The sequence below is a fragment of the Carassius carassius genome, chromosome 14, assembly GCF_963082965.1.
Source record: "Carassius carassius chromosome 14, fCarCar2.1, whole genome shotgun sequence".
Taxonomy (NCBI): Eukaryota; Metazoa; Chordata; class Actinopteri; order Cypriniformes; family Cyprinidae; genus Carassius; species Carassius carassius.
Genome location: NC_081768.1, coordinates 3,723,509 through 3,743,384, shown reverse-complemented (window position 1 = coordinate 3,743,384; position 19,876 = coordinate 3,723,509). Strand labels below are relative to the sequence as shown.

The following is a 19,876-nucleotide window of genomic DNA, read 5'->3' as shown; positions in this document are numbered from 1 at the left end:
TCCTGTTAAAATCCAACGGCACACAGCTGCATGGGAAGTGTGTGTGTTCATCCTCAACCTCACAGGTGCAGTGAGATCACTTCCTCTTAGCAGGGACTGTTTCCGCAGCAGCAGCCTTTTCCTGTCCCAGAGAGAAATAAGGAAACCCATCCTTATCCAGCAGAGGTCAGAGGTTTGGGGTCAGAAGAGGGACCAACACACAGTTTATTTCCTCTATGTAAGTCTATGGGATATTTGCCCATTTTATCATACACTAGTTGATAATAATAAGTGTGATCACTTAGTAAAATACAATAAGCAGTGTGGGACGAGTTACATGCTAAAAATCGAACAGTGTTGGGGTTCTGAGCTATAGTGACGCTTGCCTTAGCAATCATCTATGCAGTATGAGTGGTACGTGCCCTGTACACACTCCAAAACCATCCAAACTGTTTGAAGTGATCTAAGCATGTAATGACACACAGTGTCTGTGTTGAGCAACTGTGTAAAAGGCATGTTGAAACAGAACTCAGCAGCCCTGTCATTTCCCATCTGATTCTGTGGAAATGTGTCATCTGGCACATGACGCGATGCCCTCAGGCTCTTATCTTAATCACAGTGTGTACATTCCTTCACAGATCTTTCTCAAAGACATGCTTATCTGCAGCTATTCAGGTTATCAACTGTCTGCTGGCTCCTTAGCTTCCTTAGCAAACTAATTGCATCTGTGTGTTTCACCCTGATCCAGGTCTGTTGTGTTGTGTCGTGTGGATGAATGTATAGGACTGAGTCTTACGTTGAATGTTATAGAGCTGTTTTGAACAAATTTAAGCAACATTGTGGAAAACAGCAGTTGCATGTATTTGTTTATTTTATTTTTTGCTATGATGTAATGTTCATTATGTTATAATATCTTAAAACGTTAATAGCAAAAACAGTTATAGATAGTCCTTTTCAGTGAATTCAGCAATGATTGACAGATTATTTCATGTCATAATCAAATATTTCATAATAAAATCATTAATATTAATATAAAATGTATTAAAATATTGTATAAAAATAAATATGAAATTTGAAACAATGTATTGCTGTATTGGTTTTATATATATATATATATATATTTTTTTTTTTACATGAATTGTATTAGATATTTTAAGGACACACACAGACAATAAATGTATTTTACATAATTTATACATAATTTATACAATTTCAGTGTATTTTACTTATTATTACTTACTTATTATTATTATTATTTAACTTTTTTATTTAAAACTTTATTATTTAAAAAAAATGGTTGAATTAAGACTTCCTTTGATTTTCAAGTCAATTCAGAACAAATTCAAGATATGCAATCAGCACCATTAAAGGGTTTAAAATATGAAATATTAAATGGAAAAAAAATTGCCTTTAGTTATGCTGCGCAGCCCTAATGTTGTACTCTGTTGTTTGTGTGTGCATGACTATTATGAATTAGTGAATCAGTGAACACAGGGTGCATTTCCTGTTTCATAGTCTTGTGTGCTGTGTCACTTCCTGTTAGGAGAGGATTTCCTGTTAGCTGACGGATGGTTTGGGCCTGGGCAGAGAACTGTGACAAGGACATTTACAGCTTTACTATTTACTGTTATATTTACTACACTTTGCTTTGAGCGCTTCTGCTAAAACTGGTATCGCTATTTAGAGTTAGTGAGTAAGGACAGGAAACTCAAATCTCACAGACGCACATTAAAGAAGGGACTCAAGTCATATCTAGAGAGCTGGATATCAGTGAGACCTGAGGGTATTTAGATGAGCAAACACCTCACACTTTCCTCAGAGGTTTGAAGGTGCTTGGTGAGGCTCCTGCAGGTCTGGGAATGATGACCCCGATCTTTCATCTAAAGGAGAATGGACACACACACACACCTCTTATCCCTGCCTGTCATTTCCACTGGCATGTGTGGAATGAACAGTAGAGACAGATCGAGATTGAATGAGAGATCCAGAGACAGACAATGTGAAATAAGGCTGTTCAGGTTAGTGTCAGATCAGAATGTGTTTGTTCACACTTTACAAGCTTCCCAAAGGAGGTTTACACAGCGATGTCATGGAAGAATTTTTGGTTCTCAAATGAGTCTTTCAGTGAACAATTACTAAAACAACATCTTTTTCTTAGTGTAAAGAGAATTTACAGGAATATTTTATCAAAATATTATAAAATATTTTCAAAATATGATAAAATATTAGTATTTGTGTTAATTAACTGAATGACAATATATCGATGACAATAAATAGCCTTTATTTTTTAAAGAATAGCATCAACAAAATGAGTGTATATTGATGGATCAAGCCTTTGTATTGGCTGTGTGAAATATCAAGCCCTCCCCTGACCTTTGACCTGTGGGTCCTGAGGTTTGTGTGGTGGTGTTGTGGTGGCGCTGCCTCGCACCTCTGATAACAGCCATCAGATAAGCACACTGAATCCCAGAAGCTTCACATCTCATACGAACACCACACACAAAAGATCAAGTGTGCCATTGTTTGAGGGTTTAAATATCTGCACCAGCTTAATATGCAACGATGCCTGCAAATAAGACTATAGTCGCTTGATTTCCATGGAAAGTGTAAACACTGTGTCTCTATGGCATTATCACAACATTGCTCTGTTTGAGCAAACAACATGAAACTGAACTCACATGCCATTTGACTTCCTTAATGTGATGTTTTTCAGAGTAAAACGATCAATGGAAAAAGGTGTAGAATGAGATGTGGCATGTCATATTTAGGTTATTACAATATCTGTAAAAGAGGCATTAACAAGTTAACTATATTTAGCAGTGTTATTTTACTATTACTATAATCAAATATATGTATTAATATTTTGAATTAGCTTTTATTTTTTTATTTTAAGTTTGCATTTTAATTTCAGTCTAAGTATTTATGTTATGTGCTTGTGTAATATTTAATAGCACTAGTTATAATGTTTATATTTTATTTTTAATATTTATATTTGGATGTAACTTATTTTTTTTCCAGTTTTAGTTTTAGTAATTTTAGTACAATTTGAGGTAGATACCAAAACAACATTTTTATAAAATATATTTTATTTTGTTCCAACTTTTTTTTTCATAGTATTATATATATATATATATATATATATATATATACAGTACAGACCAAAAGTTTGGACACACCTTCTCATTCAAAGAGTTTTCTTTATTTTCATGACTATGACAATTGTAGAGTCACACTGAAGGCATCAAAACTATGAATTAGCACATGTGGAATTATATACATAACAAAAAAGTGTGAAACAACTGAAAATATGTCATATTCTATAAAAGTAGCCACCTTTTGCTTTGATTACTGCTTTGCACACTCTTGGCATTCTCTTGATGAGCTTCAAGAGGTAGTCACCTGAAATGGTCTTCCAACAGTCTTGAAGGAGTTCCCCGAGAGATGCTTAGCACTTGTTGGCCCTTTTGCCTTCTGTCTGCGGTCCAGCTCACCCCTAAACCATCTGGATTGGGTTCAGGTCCGGTGACTGTGGAGGCCAGGTCATCTGGAGCAGCACCCCATCACTCTCTTTCTTGGTCAAATAGCCCTTGATGCCTTCAGTGTGACTCTACAATTGTCATAGTCATGAAAATAAAGAAAACTCTTTGAATGAGAAGGTGTGTCCAAACTTTTGGTCTGTACTGTATATATATATATATATATACTCTCAGTGTAATAAAAAGCACCACATCACTGTCATCACACCCCACCTCAAGACTGAAACACCCCAAACACCCGCCGCCATCTGCGTCAGCTCACCTCACACACCAGCCCATTTACCTCCGACACACTCATTTACAGTCTGTGTGTGTGTGTGTGTGTGTGTCTCCATTTCCTGGACAGCCTTGTTTGGTTCTGTTTAAACTGCATCCTCTGATCTCTCCCGGGGGTCAGTCAACACCAGCCATGGTTAAACACCATGATTTTACCATGGTTAAGGGCTTTTCTACTGTAGGTCATGATGTAAAATTGCATTTTAATCACAGTAAAATCACTGTAATGCATATTTTGTGTGGCTCACTAACTGCTTTAATAAAAAGGCTTTAACAGCAATATGATGAAAGACAAATATGAACAAAAACAAAAGTAAAAATTATCAATCAAAATATAATCAGAAAAACATTTTCCTAAATGGTCCTAAAAACAAAACTATTTTTATTTCATAAATATATAATTTTGCGTAATTGAATTAAATTCCTATATATATATATATATATATATATATATATATATATATATATATACAGTATATACAATATATATATATATATATAGGAATTTTAATTGCAATCAAATCATAATAATCAGAAAAACATTTTCCCAAACATTGTCCTATTTTTTTAATATTATAAAATAATGATTACATTTTACAATCATAATCAAGCAATCACTACATTTCATAATCATAATTAAGCAATTGTCAAGTAATTTTACTGTATTTATTGTATAATATTTAATTGGAAATATTTCAATTGTAAAAAAAAATTAATATATGTAATTTTAAATAAATCTATCATTTTAAACATATAAATTTAATATTCTAATACTATATTTTCAATGTACTATTCAAATATTAATGCAGCACAAATCTTCCACCAATAAGCAAAATAATTATTTACAATGAATACTGATATAAATACAAATATTTATTGATCCCCTGGTGTCTTACACTACATCATACTGCCATTGCTGTCCTTTTATAAAAGCAACCAGATCACATCATGACTAACAACAACCTTTAACTGCAGTAAAATCACTTCCTCTCGTGACTTTCAGATTAATTCTAACCAGCTTAAATGTGTCCTTTTAGACATCAATGCGCTTTCAAAGTTGGTTTCTAAACTCTGATGAACTCTAGTGTATGGTTCACAATTGCTATAATAGCAGCCTGTCCAACACACTACTGTTACTGTACTACAAATAACAGTAAAACAGGCATCTCCTCTTCCTGAGTCCTTTCATATCTTCAGAGGTAAAGAGCTGACGCTAGTCCAGCTCAGATCAAACACTCAAACATGTGCGAAAACATCCATGAAGAGCATTTGTGAATGATGCATGCCAGTGTTAACGTCACAGACGCTGAGCTGCCATGATTCAGATCACAGATTCATGTGTGAACACGTCTCTTCCAGCAACTGATACGAACCTGATAAGACATTCCTGAGAGAAGCAGAAGTCACACACACACACATGTCGCCTTAGAAATTTACCAACTGGCTTCCTTGTGGTCATAAGATGGAATTTGAATGGGAATGAAATGAAAAACGCTGAGGATATGTCATCCTCCCTCAGGCATGTGAGACAGGCACTTCCTGTTTCCTGTAGAATGAGATGCTTGTGTCTTGTTCATGTTTCGAGGGGCCCGGCGGGGGACCCACTTCCTGCGGCCAGGAGGAAGGATGGGAGGATAGATGGATTGGAATGGAGCTGACAGATATTTCTTGGAGATGTCGTCTGAGAATCTCTGAGCAAATTCATTTTCTGTATATGCTGAATCAGCTGTGATTCACTGCATATTTGAATAATGTTTGGGAATCAGGGTTGATGGGAAACCCACTAATGTGGTTTACTGTGTGCCAGATGACTGAGAAATTTATGACATTTCTCAACACAGATTTTCATAAAAATACGTAACTGCCTTTTAACCAAAAATTGAGTAATGTATTAATAAAGTGATTTACAGTATCCTTCATAAGGAGACACCTGGAATAACACAGGATTTAATGAAGAGCCCAGCCAAAAATTTGTCATCATTAAGCCTCACCTCGTTCCAAAACACAAAAGGAAATTTTTTCATCAAACTTCACTCTGCTCTTTTCCATAAAACAAAAAACATGCAGTGACCAGGGGCTTTCAAACAGCACAAAACTCCATAAACCGTCACTGGAAAATTATGATTTTTGGCAAAATAAATTCACTATTTTCGAAGTTGTAAATAAAACACTTTAAGATTATTAAAGTATATTTCTGTACTCTTTCTGTAGTATTTCTGCTTAAACATTTCATGTTTAATTAAATAAAAGGTTATTTAATATCATATTTTCTGCAAGTACAGTATTTTAAAATATACTTTTAAAATGTAAAGTGCACTACATGTGCACATTCTATAAAATACAATTAAGCACACTTGTTTTTAACAAGGAAAAGTTAATGTTTTCTTCCATCTGTGACTGTTATCACACACTGAAGGTTCAGTGATGGAGTCTCAGGCAGAAATCAGCTGTATCTAACTCCTAAATAACACAGTCTGATTGAATAACCTGGGTCAAGTATATTTTTGCATTGTGGTAAGAGTTCATGCTCCACTATCAAACACACCATGTCTCAGATAGCTGAACTCCAAAACCTGACATTCTACACATGATTCTACCAACTTACACACACACAGAGGATATGTTGAAAGTTGGGATGTCTAGATTTTCGACCTGACCTCTGTTTCACAGGTCTGGGTTTCCCATCATTTACTGCTTGCCGAATACTGCCAGATGCTAAAATTGCTGCTGTAGAGGTTTTTAGATGCAGTTCTTTCTAGTTTTGGAGTCTGTAGCTTCTCAGTCTCAGAATGTTCTGGCTAATTTCCCTCAAAGTTATGATCAACGTTACAGTAACATTAATATTTGTTTAGAGTTATCTGGTCTTTAATAATGCTCTCAAAACATTCAGCTGGAATTTCAGAGCATTCTTCTTGTTTCAGAACATTCAAGTGTAACGTTCCCATAATGTTTACTAACTGAAAGTTCCGTTAAGGTCCCCTTTAACCAGGAAAAAAAAGTGTTTTGAAAATAATTTTGGAATTGTTCACAAAAATGAAAGATATGTAGAAAATTTAGATATTCAGGAAACATTCAGAAAGCATCAAATTTCATAGCTTAATAGGAACTTTAGCAAAATGTTTGCTACATCCTGAATTTTTGTCTGTGTCTGTGTGTGTGTGTGTGTGTGTGTGTGTGTGTGTGTGTGTGTGTGTGTGTGTGTGTGTTTAAGAGGACATGCTGCCTTGTTAAAACCCAGGATGTCTTTCTACTTCCTGCTTTGAAACTTTTTCAGCCATAAAGACAAATAGCACCAGATGTGTCTAGCCGGACACCACAATCTCTCTCTGTCTCTCTCTGTGTGTGTGTGTGTGTGTTTGTGTAATCCAGTCATGTAAATCATGTGATTACGCTCCTGATGTACAAATCACGTCGGCTTTTATTTTGGTTAATATACGTGAATGTCTTATGAAATGAAATCATAATCAGATTATTACACACACACACACACACACACACACACACACACACACACACACACACACACACACAGGATGCAGGATACAGGATTACTTTATTTGTCCCTTAGGAAATTTGTCTTGGACAAAAGGGCTGCCACATACAAGAATACATAGAATTATAATACAATAAACACACACACACACACACACACACAGGGGCTCTGCACAAGATTCCGGGCCCTATGCATAGGCAGTCCTAATGGGCCCCCACCCCCTTGAAAATATATATTCCAGACTTTTCAAGGGCCCTCTCTTGCTTTGGGGCCCTGGTAATCAGTACTGGTTTTACCCCCAGTCCAGCGCCCTGCACACACACGCACACACAAAACCTTAATTTTACCCCAACCTTAATGCTGATAAAGGAATGAAAGAGGTTTTACCTATCAGGTATCTTTTCCAGTATTTAGCTGGAACCCTATAGCGTGTACCTGAGGGAAGCAGTTTGTATTCAGAGTAAAAGACGCGAGAGAGACCCTAGCCTGTTCAACTATGGTCTCCTCAAAAAGAGTTTGGAGGGAGGGAGGGACACTTCCTCACCCCCATTACTTTCACTGCTGTATGAAAATCATCACAAATTATATGTTACCAAACCAAGCTACAATTCCATAACATAATACAATCTCTATCACAGAAAAAACAAAAAGACTTCCCTGGGACTAATGTCTATCCTTGGAACACTACACACACACACACACACACACACACACAGAGATCTGCTTTCAGCTTGTGCTGACTGATTTAATACTGTACAGTACAAACTTTTTGGTTTCAAGTCAACATGAAAATTCACCCTGTTTCACCCCAAAATAAAAAAAATCTGTCATTCACGCACCACAAAGTTGTTCCAAACCAAAGGTTCATGACTTTCTATCTTCTGGATTTTAATTCATTTTGCTGGATGCTGTTTACATTTGCAAAGAATGTAGATTGAGACTTTCAAGCTGCTACAAGGAAACTAAAACCATATAAGTGCCATAAAAGCGTTCAAAAGACTTAAAAAAAAAAACAATTCTGAAATCACATATCAAATGTCATTGTTCACATACTCAAACTTTACTCATGAACCAAACCAACCAGCTCTGAGAAAATGTTATACACAGCAATATATACATTTCAAAAGAAAGAAAGAATATCCTTTTAAAAAAAAACTTTTTTTTCTTTCTTTTTTTTATTAATATCTTGGGTCATTTTGCTTCTTCATTGAGTAATGTGAAAAATGCAATCCCATGAGGCATTGCAAACCAAACATAAACAGTTTTATATACACTGAAAATATAACCCATTTTCAGTTGCTAGAAAAATGGCAAGTGACACATTTTTACATTAGTCCGTATGAATCATAGGATTTTTTTTAATATACAATTGTTAGTCAAATTAACCATTTAGCAAAAATCCACATTTTATGCATGTTTATTTATGAATAAATAGCAAATGTAGGATCTCAGACGTGGAGAAGAGCAGAGCGAGTGTAGCACTGAATGAGGAAAAAAGGAGTGTGGAAGGGTTTCTGTCATTTGGAGGAGGGGAGAGAGGGGTTATTGAGGGCGAGGGATGATGGGGGGGGGTGAAAAATGGGTCACGCCGTCGAACACGCTAACAGAAACGCAGCGCTATGGCAACATGACAGCAGCAGACGATCAGTGAAAACGTGAAACTGGAACAGAATAAGAATGAGCTGAAGGAGTCTGGGAAAGAGCGAGCGCTTCTGTCTCATCAAGATGTTTTCTGACACAGATTAGACGTGTGTGTGTGTGTATGTGTGTGTGTGTAAGCTTCTAAATAAATACTCTCTAAAACAACAGTTCAGAAAAACCAATAACTGATGCTTTCATCTTCTCAGCAAAACCTTTCTATTTATAACATCTTAAAATACAGAAATAAATTATATCCATCTATCTATCTATCTATCTATCTATCTATCTATCTATCTATCTATCTATCTATCTATCTATCTATCTATCTATCTATCTATCTATCTATCGTCTATCTATCTGTCATGTGGGGGTCTATGAACAGTTCTTGAACAAACTAAGCTGCAAAATGGTTTAAAATATTTTGATGAGAGTCTGTGGTCTAGATGTGCAAGACTACATATGGTTTAACATGCAGAATGATCTCAGTAAAATGAGAAGAAGCACAAGGCCTGACGCACACAGAGATAGAGAGATGATGTTGTTATGGGTGTGTGACTGTAAAGCTGTTGTGCTTTTGGCTGTCAGTCTGCAAGAACATATACAAACACACACACTTTCAGTTTTGCTGTTGGCAGAAATGTTCAAAAACATCACATGTGATTTACATGAGCAGCGGCATACAAAAGACTGCAGTGAAGACCTAACCTAACAGTCTACTAATTCTTTAACAACAGAATTGACATGTTGCAAAGTTATTTAGAGTTAGTAGATTGTCTAATGTGGATTATCAAAATAAAGTGTAACCGATTATTTAAATGTAAGTAAATGTCATGCTCTTTGGACCCCAGATCATGTTGGAGAACATGATCATCAGGTTTTGTTCATGCAGCTGTCATCATAACAAGAGATACAATAAATACCAAAATATTCTGAAATTCAGTGAATCATCAAAACATTTTCAAGTTATGCTTAAGATTGTGGTAGATGTCTCATGTTTTGTGAAGCCCTTTGCATATTACTTATGGAAATAGTTTACCCCCCCCAAAAAAATCTGAAAATATACTCTCAGGCCATCCAAGATGTAGATGAGTTTGTTTCTACATGCACTGCATCACTTGGTTACCAGTGGATGCTCTGCAGTAAATGGGTGCCGTCAGAAAGTGAGTCCAAACAGCTGATAAAAACATTACAATAATGCACAAGAAATCCAGAACTCCAGTTTATCAGTTAATGTCTTGTGATGCAAAAGGCTGCATGTTTGTAAAAAACAAATCCATCATTATGATGTTTTAACTTCAAACCTTTGATTCTGGTCAAAATACATATTCCATAATTTATAATAAGTGAAAAGTTCCAACCATCTCCTCTCACATCAAAATCCACTGACATATTTGTTTTGGACTGTTTCGACTTGTAAACACTGGTTGATTTGTGCATATCTCTTTACTAATTCTGACTATTTTTTCACTGGGGAAATTTTATGAACTATAGACTCATAAGCAATCATTTTAAGTCAAACAAATGCCCTTTTATGCGCTGCGTAAAATAAAACCATGTCTGCATTTGTGATCAGAGAAACAACAAGTGCTACTCTACACTGCTCAAAATAAGCATATGAATCATCAATAGCAAATCCTTTAAATATGTAAACGTACTTACAGACTGTGAGTCAGAATCGCTAGACTGTCCTTGCAGAGTGAGGAACAGCCGGGGGCTTCGACAAAGGACACATGTGACGTCACCAGGCTAGACTAGAGTTGATGTATATCCTCACCGAGCAGCACGGATCAGCTGCATGACGAAGCAGATATCAACCTCTTTTGGAAGGCCAAACAAAGTAGTTTCGCTTTCACAACCAAACACACAGCTTCTTCACAACTTGGCGGCAACAACAATACTACAGTGAGAATAAAAGTTGAGCCTTCTTTCTTTGCATGAACATCTGGGTGGCGTTATGCAAATCTTCCCACACAGTGACGTAGAGATGTGGGAGCATGTGAGAACGAGCTTTTTTACGGGGGTGTGGACTAGTGTTAACTTTCAAAGAAAATCTCTTTAGATTTGAGACTTTAGTCTTTGCAACTTTACAGATTTTCTTTATGCACCAAGAGCTTGAAACAAAAATTGAAATCGCATCTTTAAAGAATATGAGTGTGTGAGAAAGAGCAGATGATTAGACTGCAGCTGGCACACTGACCCACTAACACTGCAGCTCACACACATACACATACACTACAGCTGTCTCTACCTCTCTTACACACACACACATATCGACACACTCCGTTTCTCTCTCTAAAGGCTCTTCCCCTGCCCCTCCATCCATCTATTCTAATTCAAACTCTATTCTAAATTACATCCACACACACACAAACAGTGTTGGGAAGGTTACTTTGGAAATGTAATAGGTTACAGATTACAAGTTACCCTATTTAAAATGTAATAGTAGTGTAACTTTTTTAATTACTTTAATAAAGTAATGTAACTAATTACTTTTGAGTACATTTTGATTACTTTTATAAATTTCTAATGAATGTTAATTTGCAACTGTTAATCATCTTCAACCATTTTACACCATGCAGGTTTAACCTTAACAGTAGTGCTCAATTCTGTCAGACTTTCATCATTCTTCATCACCTGAATTAAGATGATCAAATTTGAACACATCCACCACACAATCAGACTTTAGTATTGCCTTTTACTTAGAGATTGATCTGAAGTTCAAAGCAGATTTAAAATCAAAAGAAATAGTTTATAGATACTGTTTTTGAAACCAAATCTTTGCATAACTACAGGCATCTAACTGCATCTAACAATGGTTTGGGGAAAAATAGTTAATAAAAAAAAATAAAAGCATATACATCAACTCAAATACGGTTATCTAATAAGCATGTGTCCTATTTTGTGTACTAAACTCCTGAAACATTGGTGTCTTTCTGAAACACTGCTGTCTCTTTGTATATGATATGATGATAGTTTCTCAAAATAAGTAAAAAATGCTCATGAAGTGACTGTTCTAGAGATTAATTTCCATGAGGGGCGGACTGGGAAAAAAAATAGGCTGGGAAATCTCACACTCATACACCCACAACCCATTCTGAAACATGGACAACACTATTTTGTGTATGGACCTGACATGAAAAAGATTTGAATCCTTAGGTTGGGGACATGCAACGTAATTAAGAGTTCTCTCCTGAACTGCACCTTCACTTCCATTATCCACCCATCTCTCTCATGACTTTAATACTGAAGATTTTTATTTGACTTTTACCATGTTTTGTAAGTGCAATTTTGTTTTTTTGGCAAATGAATTACCCCTTGTATTTATTTTTACTACAAATTCCATAATTAAACCACGGTTAGTGCCATACCATAGGCTATATTAATTTTCCTAAGGGTTGTGTTTTTGTATCCACTAGCTCCCCCTAAACCTATGATAAAATATGATGATTTGTCTGCTAACTTACTACTGTAACATTACAAAAGATAATAATGACGTCGTTTATACAGTATTTTGAGTGATTGCGAGCAATGTGCTGCTGCTGCTTGACTAAGTAAACAAAGACAAAACTACATTAGCATATTTACAGATGAAACTGACCTGCACCTGAAACCCTGAACAGAAGTGTCGCTTCTCTGCTCCAGCTGAGCGCTTACACAGTTCACTCCGGTCTCTCTCTCGCATTGATTACTCGGAGTCTGATCCAAACCGTTCGGCGGAGGCGCGGAGAGCGCGCGAGCCCAACCATTGCCAGTCACGACTAACCGATTCATGATTTATTAGAGATTTAATTATCGAATGGCGGATTCGGAAATAATCGCTTTAGTATATTCGGCCTGCAATTATACAATAACAATATTAAAGTAGAAGGCCAAATCGTCTGCCAGGCCACCGGGAATAGTCCCGGTTCTTCCGATGTCCAGTCAGCGCCTTATTTCCACAGACACGCAGAACGTGCAGGATTCATATTCAGTCTTTTTGCGGCTTAATATTCACAGACATCAGTCCATATCGGGTTTTGATTCAAGTGTACTGACCTACTTTTGATTTATTCGTCCAAAATGTGGCATATTGCGTCCGCGTTATAGGCTGAATTCCATTTTTATGACTGGATTCGAATGTGTTTTCCGCGTCTCGGAGATTATGGGCCATATGTCTTAGTGCAATTTGGGAAAGAAATAAGCTGTATGTGGATGTGTGTAAATATTCAAATGTAATCCTCTTTGTAATCGTTACAATTTTCATAAGTAACTGTAATTTAATTACTCATTTTTTCTTAGTAACTGTAACTGATTACTGTTACATTTATTTTGTAATTAAATTACGTAACGCCGTTACATGTAACTAGTTACTCCCCAACACTGCACACAAAACTGCTTCTCTAGTCCTGAATGAGAGGGAAGAATATTTCTACATTTGCACTGTCTTAAACTAATTAAAGAATTTAAAAATACATTTAGTTACATAATTAGTTCAGCCCAAAATTAAAAATGTGTTTCTGGAACACACACACACACACACACACACCCTACAAAAAAAAGTATATAAAAGGATGCCTTCGACTATATTCACTATATGCAAACTTTCCCTTTTTTTTTTTTTTTTACAAATAGTTTAGGAATATAGTACACTACTGTTCAAATGTTCGCAGTCAGTAGGGTTTTTATTTATGTATCTTTTTTTATTAATTTATTTTAGGAAATTAATACTTTAATTTAGCAAGGGTGCATTCAACTGATCAAAAGTGACAATAAAGACATATAATGTTACAAAACATATTTTACAAATAAATGCCATGCTTTTTGAACTTTCTGTTCATCAAAGAATCCTGGAAAACATTTATCACAATTTCCACAGAAATATTAAAGGGGTGCTAAAATGCTTTTTCACTATTTCAACTTCAGTTAATCTGTAATGTTGCTGCTTGAGAATAAAAAAGATTTGCAAAGTTACGAAGCTTAAAGTCCAATTCAAAAGGAGATATTTTATTTAACAGAAATCACTTTTCAAAAATTACTCTGAGTGGAGCCAATCACAACACAGGCTGGCCAAGCTAACCAATCACAGCACATTTTGTATTTCAGAAGGCGGGCCTTCATTTGATACAGGAACTATTGGAGCCATTCATGCCAGACTGGGGAGAGAGGTGTTATAATGTAAAATATGTGAAAAATAATCAGTTTTTCGAACAACCTAGTATGAGAGCCTGTTCTAGTATACCCCCAAAACAAAATCAAGACCTTGTAAAAGGTCTGTATTATCTCATTATTATCTTATCTTATTATCTTCCTTATATATTGGATCAAATTTCTCAACACCAAGTAGATGTTGGTAAGCTGCATAAACATAAGTCGCCCTATTTTGGTTTCATAATATGTTCTGATTTTCTTTTCTTTCAAATTTCCCTGTAATTTAGCCTGGATTCATTTCCTATTCTCTGTCTTCTCAGGAACATGCAAAATAATTTCCAGTGGACTTTGTTCCACCTAATTCCTCTTAGGTTTCCCCGTCCACCCACCAGGCCGTGGGGGTGAATTACCCAGCAGCCTCGGGCTCATTTCCACCATGTGAAGATCATGGTGTCAGCAGGGATCTTTGGGTGGCAAACACATTCCTGACATACCAGAGGCGGGGGGTCGGGACACTGCATGTCATCCTCACAGCACTGGGGGGGGACATTAAAACCATGTGGCATTCCAGAACTTCTGCTGCTATAGGAATGTCCCGGCTTCAGGATGAGTTAAGCTCCATCAGCAGCGTCTGTGATATATCAATTAGCACAGAAAGAATGTTGTCTCCCTCAGGCAAAATGATGCATGCACAATAAAGCACTTACAGTAGACATTTTTAACCCTGTAAAGCCTGACATATAAAATAATAGTGAGAAGTATTTTTTTTATTTTTTTTTCTAATGGAACAATTTATTGAACCTTTGAGCAACATGTTTTTTTTTTTTTTTTAATGAGCTTACATTCAAAGAGGAAAAGCCACATCAATTTTATTCAGAGCCACAAACTGAGCAAAAATTGACAATTTGGTGCAGATGCTGATATTCAAATGGCCAAAAAGTAAGATTATCTTTATAACAGTATAACTCCCTTTGTTTTATAATTAAAGTGCCGTAGTTTCATAAACATACTGTATAATGCAATGCCATACAATGATGACTGTGAGACAAATGTTTCTCAAAAGCCTGATGAATCATATTTGATACTCATTTTAACATGATATTTCTAAAAAAAATAAAAAATAAATAAAAAATAAAGATGTCCAGTAAATGTTCATCTTGAAATAGTACTCATTTAAAAGTTACTCTTACAATTACATTATAAAAGTATAAAAAAGTATATAAACAAAGATTTCACAAGAAAAAGACAACCTGAAGGTGGATGTTTTAAATAATTTATACTAAAATATATTTTACTTGTACTAGTGTTGTGTGATAACAAAAACGACTCCTTCTGTTACACTGTATTGCAATTTAAAGAAGTATTTTTTATAAAAGAGTAGCTCAAGCAATTTAATTACAACTTGACTATTTACACAACAGCAAGAAAAGGAACAGATTGGAAACAGAGAGCTAATGTTAGTCATTGCTCATTGAGAGACTGAGAGTTTAACTTTTGAAATGTTAATATTATCAAACCCATATTACTTTAATTTTACAGGATGGACTGTTTTTTGCAAACCAGCTAACAAAACATCACAAGATCTTTTAACTCCATTGCTAATACTCACTAACGCTGGTGCTGTTGCTTCCCTCCAAAATGATGTCACTTCCCATGCGATGATGTCATCACAGAACTGGACTAAAAGAAGGGGAAATTATATTGGAATTCATTATCAATTACAACAAAATTGATGTGATAAAATGTTTAGTTTAAAATGTTTAAACTAGAGAAATTCAATGAGAACTTTAGAACAATATACAGACTATTTACTTAACACATATAAATACCAGTTTTCTATATAGTTCCCAGTAATATAATATGACATGTAAATGCTTACTTAGTTTTATGATCTCTCAGAACATGTAAAGCAACACAATACAATTGTATTGACAGATTAACAAATAAATGTTCCTTGAAAGTCTGACGTATCATTTATGATACATTTAAATGTGATTTTTTTCCTAAAATTATGTATGGATAATCAAGTAAACCTGAGTTTAAATAAGTTTATTCTGAAACATTTAAGTAAAAATGAACAAGAACCTGGAATATTTTAAATTAATTGCCAGTATTTCATATAAGACGTTGCAAACATGACAAAAAAAAATTATTCCTTAACCAAAGCAACGAGAATATTTAAAATTCAACCCTACATTCACTTCATTAGCATCACTTGTTTTTTTATATTTCATCAGATATTAAGACATATGATGAGGATATGAAGGTTTACTGTTCAAAGCATGAATAAAATCCCTAATAAAGCCCTTAATAGAAGTAGTCCATGCTTCCAGAGGTGTAACTCTGTGGATCCAGTAATCTGCTGGAGTGTGTGTAGTGGTGTGGTTGAATGAGGCAGATGAAGCTCCAGCCCTCTGACACAGATTGGGCGGCGCAGCTGCTGGGTGGAGTCACACTGTCAAATACTCACACTTGTAGCTGTGAAACTCTTAGTTTGGTCTCCCCGCAGAGCCGTGTGGATTTACTACAGAAAGCAGCTTTTATTTGGGTCTGCTGAGCACAGCAGATAAAGAATACACACACACCAGGAATCTAAACGCTCGCTCACCATCTCTACTGTGTGGGTTTGAATTTAAGGACCCTCTGCGTTTTTACTGATTTTATTTTCATTTTTAACTCTTTGAAGAAGACACAAAGGAGGATGGGTGCGCAGTTGTCTAAAGGTGAAGCTACAGTGGACGAAAAAGCTGTGGCTGATAAAGCCAATGGTCAGGTGAGGATCTACAAGCACATTTATGATTAAACTATCAGCTTTCTGCTATGGCTAAATGGGATATCAAAACTATTTTTTTTTTTTGCCTTTCAGTAATATCATATATCCAACAATACACCATTTACAACTTAATCTTTGAATTTGTGTTACATTTTTGGATTATCAAATTGGTTGTGTCTACAATATAATTTCAGTTCTGAAGGAGGCATTTTTATTTTGAGGGTTTGAATTGATTTTTTTAAACCCCTCTCTCTTTCTCTCTCTCTCTCATCTATTTTTTTATTTAAAAAAGAAATTGTATATTATATATACTTTTAAACCCATTTTAGTTAGTTTGTTATCAAGCAGACTCTGTGGTTGTGTGTTGGCGCTGAAGCTAGCAGTAACCCGAATTGAGAACAAAAGGTTGCAGAGCTGCATAGAAATGATGCAGAGCGCTTCTGCTGATCTGCAAACAATGCAATGCATGCGCGAGTGTCTGCGTGTGTGAATGCATGGACCATTCCTCTGGTACTTCATTAATAATCATTCTACCCATTCCCCTTAATGCATATGCGCCCTTCCCCCTCCATATGTAATAAGAGACCTCTTTTCTTTAATAATCAACTCAGTGCATTATTTTGCATATCTTTGTGCATATGATTTAAACACCCCAATACTTCCACAGACTAAGTTACTGTATATCAAGGCTATAGTGCTCGGCTGATACATCATCTGAATGGGTAATTGTCAGATATCCTGTAATGCAAGAATAAAATAGGTGTTTTCGAGTGGGATGTTGTTTTAAACACAGTTTTAGGGTTGCTGTCTCCCGTTTCTTTGTTCTCTCTGGTAGTGGCTGGTTTTCTAAACTGTGGATTATATTTAGTGGATCAATATCGCCTCTAGTGGACGCAGTTGTAATTACACTATGTACTTCTGCTTTTGGGTTACTGGGTGGTGCTTTTGTCTTTACTGTAATTATGTATAACAATCCTCAAGAGTCTTATCTAAATTGAAAAATATACTGTTTTCTAGATGTCCTGAATTAATCAGTAATTTATATCTATTTTGGCTATTTTAAGGTTTAAGCACTACCGTACAGTGATTAGCAGACTGATCTTTAAATCTCAATTCTTCTAATATTGCTGTATTTTAAGGTTTGCTTTTAAACTAGTGATTTTAATATTTATTTATAAATAAAAATAGAGGTAGTACATATCCACTGAAGAATTTAAAAGTACTTGGTATTGGATCGAGTGGTAGTTATTTGCTGTGGAAATATGGCCAACACATTGTGCTATAAACTATACAATAAAAGCAAGCATTTGCTATTTACTGTGACTATAAAAACAAGCATTTACAAGCATAAACCCTTTGCTTTTCAGCAGTGTTTTGTGTGCCAACAAGCATTTGGCTTATCTTCCCTCATTCTGCTTTTCTCTTCAGGAAAATGGCCATGTGAAAACCAATGGTGACGCATCTACCAAGCCAGATGGAGAAGCTGTGGCAGCAGATGGAAATGGAACCACGGAGGTTGCCAAGGAGGAGGCTGCCAAGACGGAGGCGGGAGATGGCATCGAAGCTGCCCCTGCTACCGAAGGCGACACCACCAAATCTGACGGCGAAGCTGCAAAGGAAACCAAGAAGAAGAAGAAATTCTCACTGAAGAGCTCCTTCAAATTCAAGGGCATTTCCCTGAAGAAGAACAAGAAGGGAAGCGAGGAGGCAGCGGAGCCCACAGCTGAGCCAGCAGCTGAGCCAGCAGCTGAGCCCACAGCCACACCCACCACCGAAGACAAACCCGAGGAGAACGGCCAGGCTGCTACAGAGACCAAAGAGGAGGAGCCTGCTGCGGCAGAAACCAATGAGACACCGGCACCTGAAGCGGAGGCGGAGCCCAAAGCAGAGGAGGAGCCCAAAGCAGAGGTGGAGGAGCCTAAAGCAGAAGAGCCCGCCCAGGAAACAGAAGCCACGCCCACAGAGGAGACCACAAAATCTGACGAGACCCCGGCCCCTGCTGAAGAGACCACGCCCACCACAGCCTCAGACCCGGACCCGGAGCCAGCTGCAGAGTGACCTCACTTCACTGTGGCAACCTAGACTGTTTATCTTTATCCTTCTTTTCTTTTTGAGATTGAAATATATAAATATATATATAAATATATATAAATATATGAGACTTGAGCCACAATCTTACAGCAATACTACAGAGAAACCGAGCTCTTTCACCATCTTTTCTGCTAACGGTTTGTCCTGTCCGGTGTCTGTGAGGCTCCGTGCTGCCGCACGTCTAGAGCGTTTTTTTGGGGAGAATCGGGCCAGGAATTGCTCTGTGTATGGATTGGAAAGACTGATGGAATTTCCGCCTCAGTGGAAGAGCTGCGGATGGAAGAGTGTGGCTCCCTGTTCACAGTCTTTTCAGTCATTTTTCTCTTTAAACATCATCTGATCCTTGATTTTTCAGGGCTGATGAGTGAAATGACAAATTGTTCTCTAAGGAGATGGTTACAGGACAATGTAAAACTACAAAAAAATTTAAATAAATAAAAATCTTTTTTAAGTGTTTGAATAGCTCTACATTCCAATTTTTAGTCCTGAAAACTGTAGGGTGTCAGAAGAACTGGCGAGTGAATAGGTTTTAGTCTAAGTCTGTTTTTAATGATGTTTTAATCAGATCCAGATACACATTTCAAAGTTTACGACAAAGGGGAATTAAACCACTGCTTTTATCAAATATATATTTTTTGTTCTGTTAAGTCTCTGTACATACATTTTCTGACTCTTTATTTTGCTAACATTCCCAGGTGTTAATAAGATGTTGTACAATTAGGCCAAATAAATGTCTGACCCCCTCTTGTGGTTCTTTGTTTTTCTGAAATGGAGTACTTTTAACAAGAAAGTTATTTAAACCATAACAAACAAACATCATCTTCAGAAGAAGAAGAAGAAAGTACTAGACTTTTTTAATACACACAAAGAAACTGAAAGACTGTAGGAAGTTTTGCAGGACAATCCATGCAAACACATCATTAAAGGGATAGACTACCCAAATATTTAAATTAAATATGC

At 36.2% G+C, this 19,876-nt stretch overlaps 1 protein-coding gene across 1 annotated transcript; it reads left to right on the top strand.

The window, feature by feature from the left end:
- Window positions 1-16,535: 16,535 nt before the first annotated feature.
- On the top strand, window positions 16,536-19,659 carry LOC132156741 (MARCKS-related protein 1-A-like). The gene is made up of 2 exons (XM_059565736.1): window positions 16,536-16,825; window positions 18,254-19,659. Exons 1-2 carry the CDS (start codon window positions 16,754-16,756, stop codon window positions 18,881-18,883), a joined length of 702 nt encoding a protein of 233 aa, XP_059421719.1. The 5' UTR covers window positions 16,536-16,753; the 3' UTR covers window positions 18,884-19,659.
- Window positions 19,660-19,876: the final 217 nt, after the last annotated feature.

Coding starts and splice junctions, on each gene's coding strand:
- LOC132156741 (XM_059565736.1), top strand. CDS start 16,754: ATGGGTGCGCAGTTGTCTAAAGGTGAAGCTACAGTGGACGAAAAAGCT. Junction 16,826..18,253: donor CTGATAAAGCCAATGGTCAG/GTGAGGATCTAC, acceptor TTTTCTCTTCAG/GAAAATGGCCATGTGAAAAC.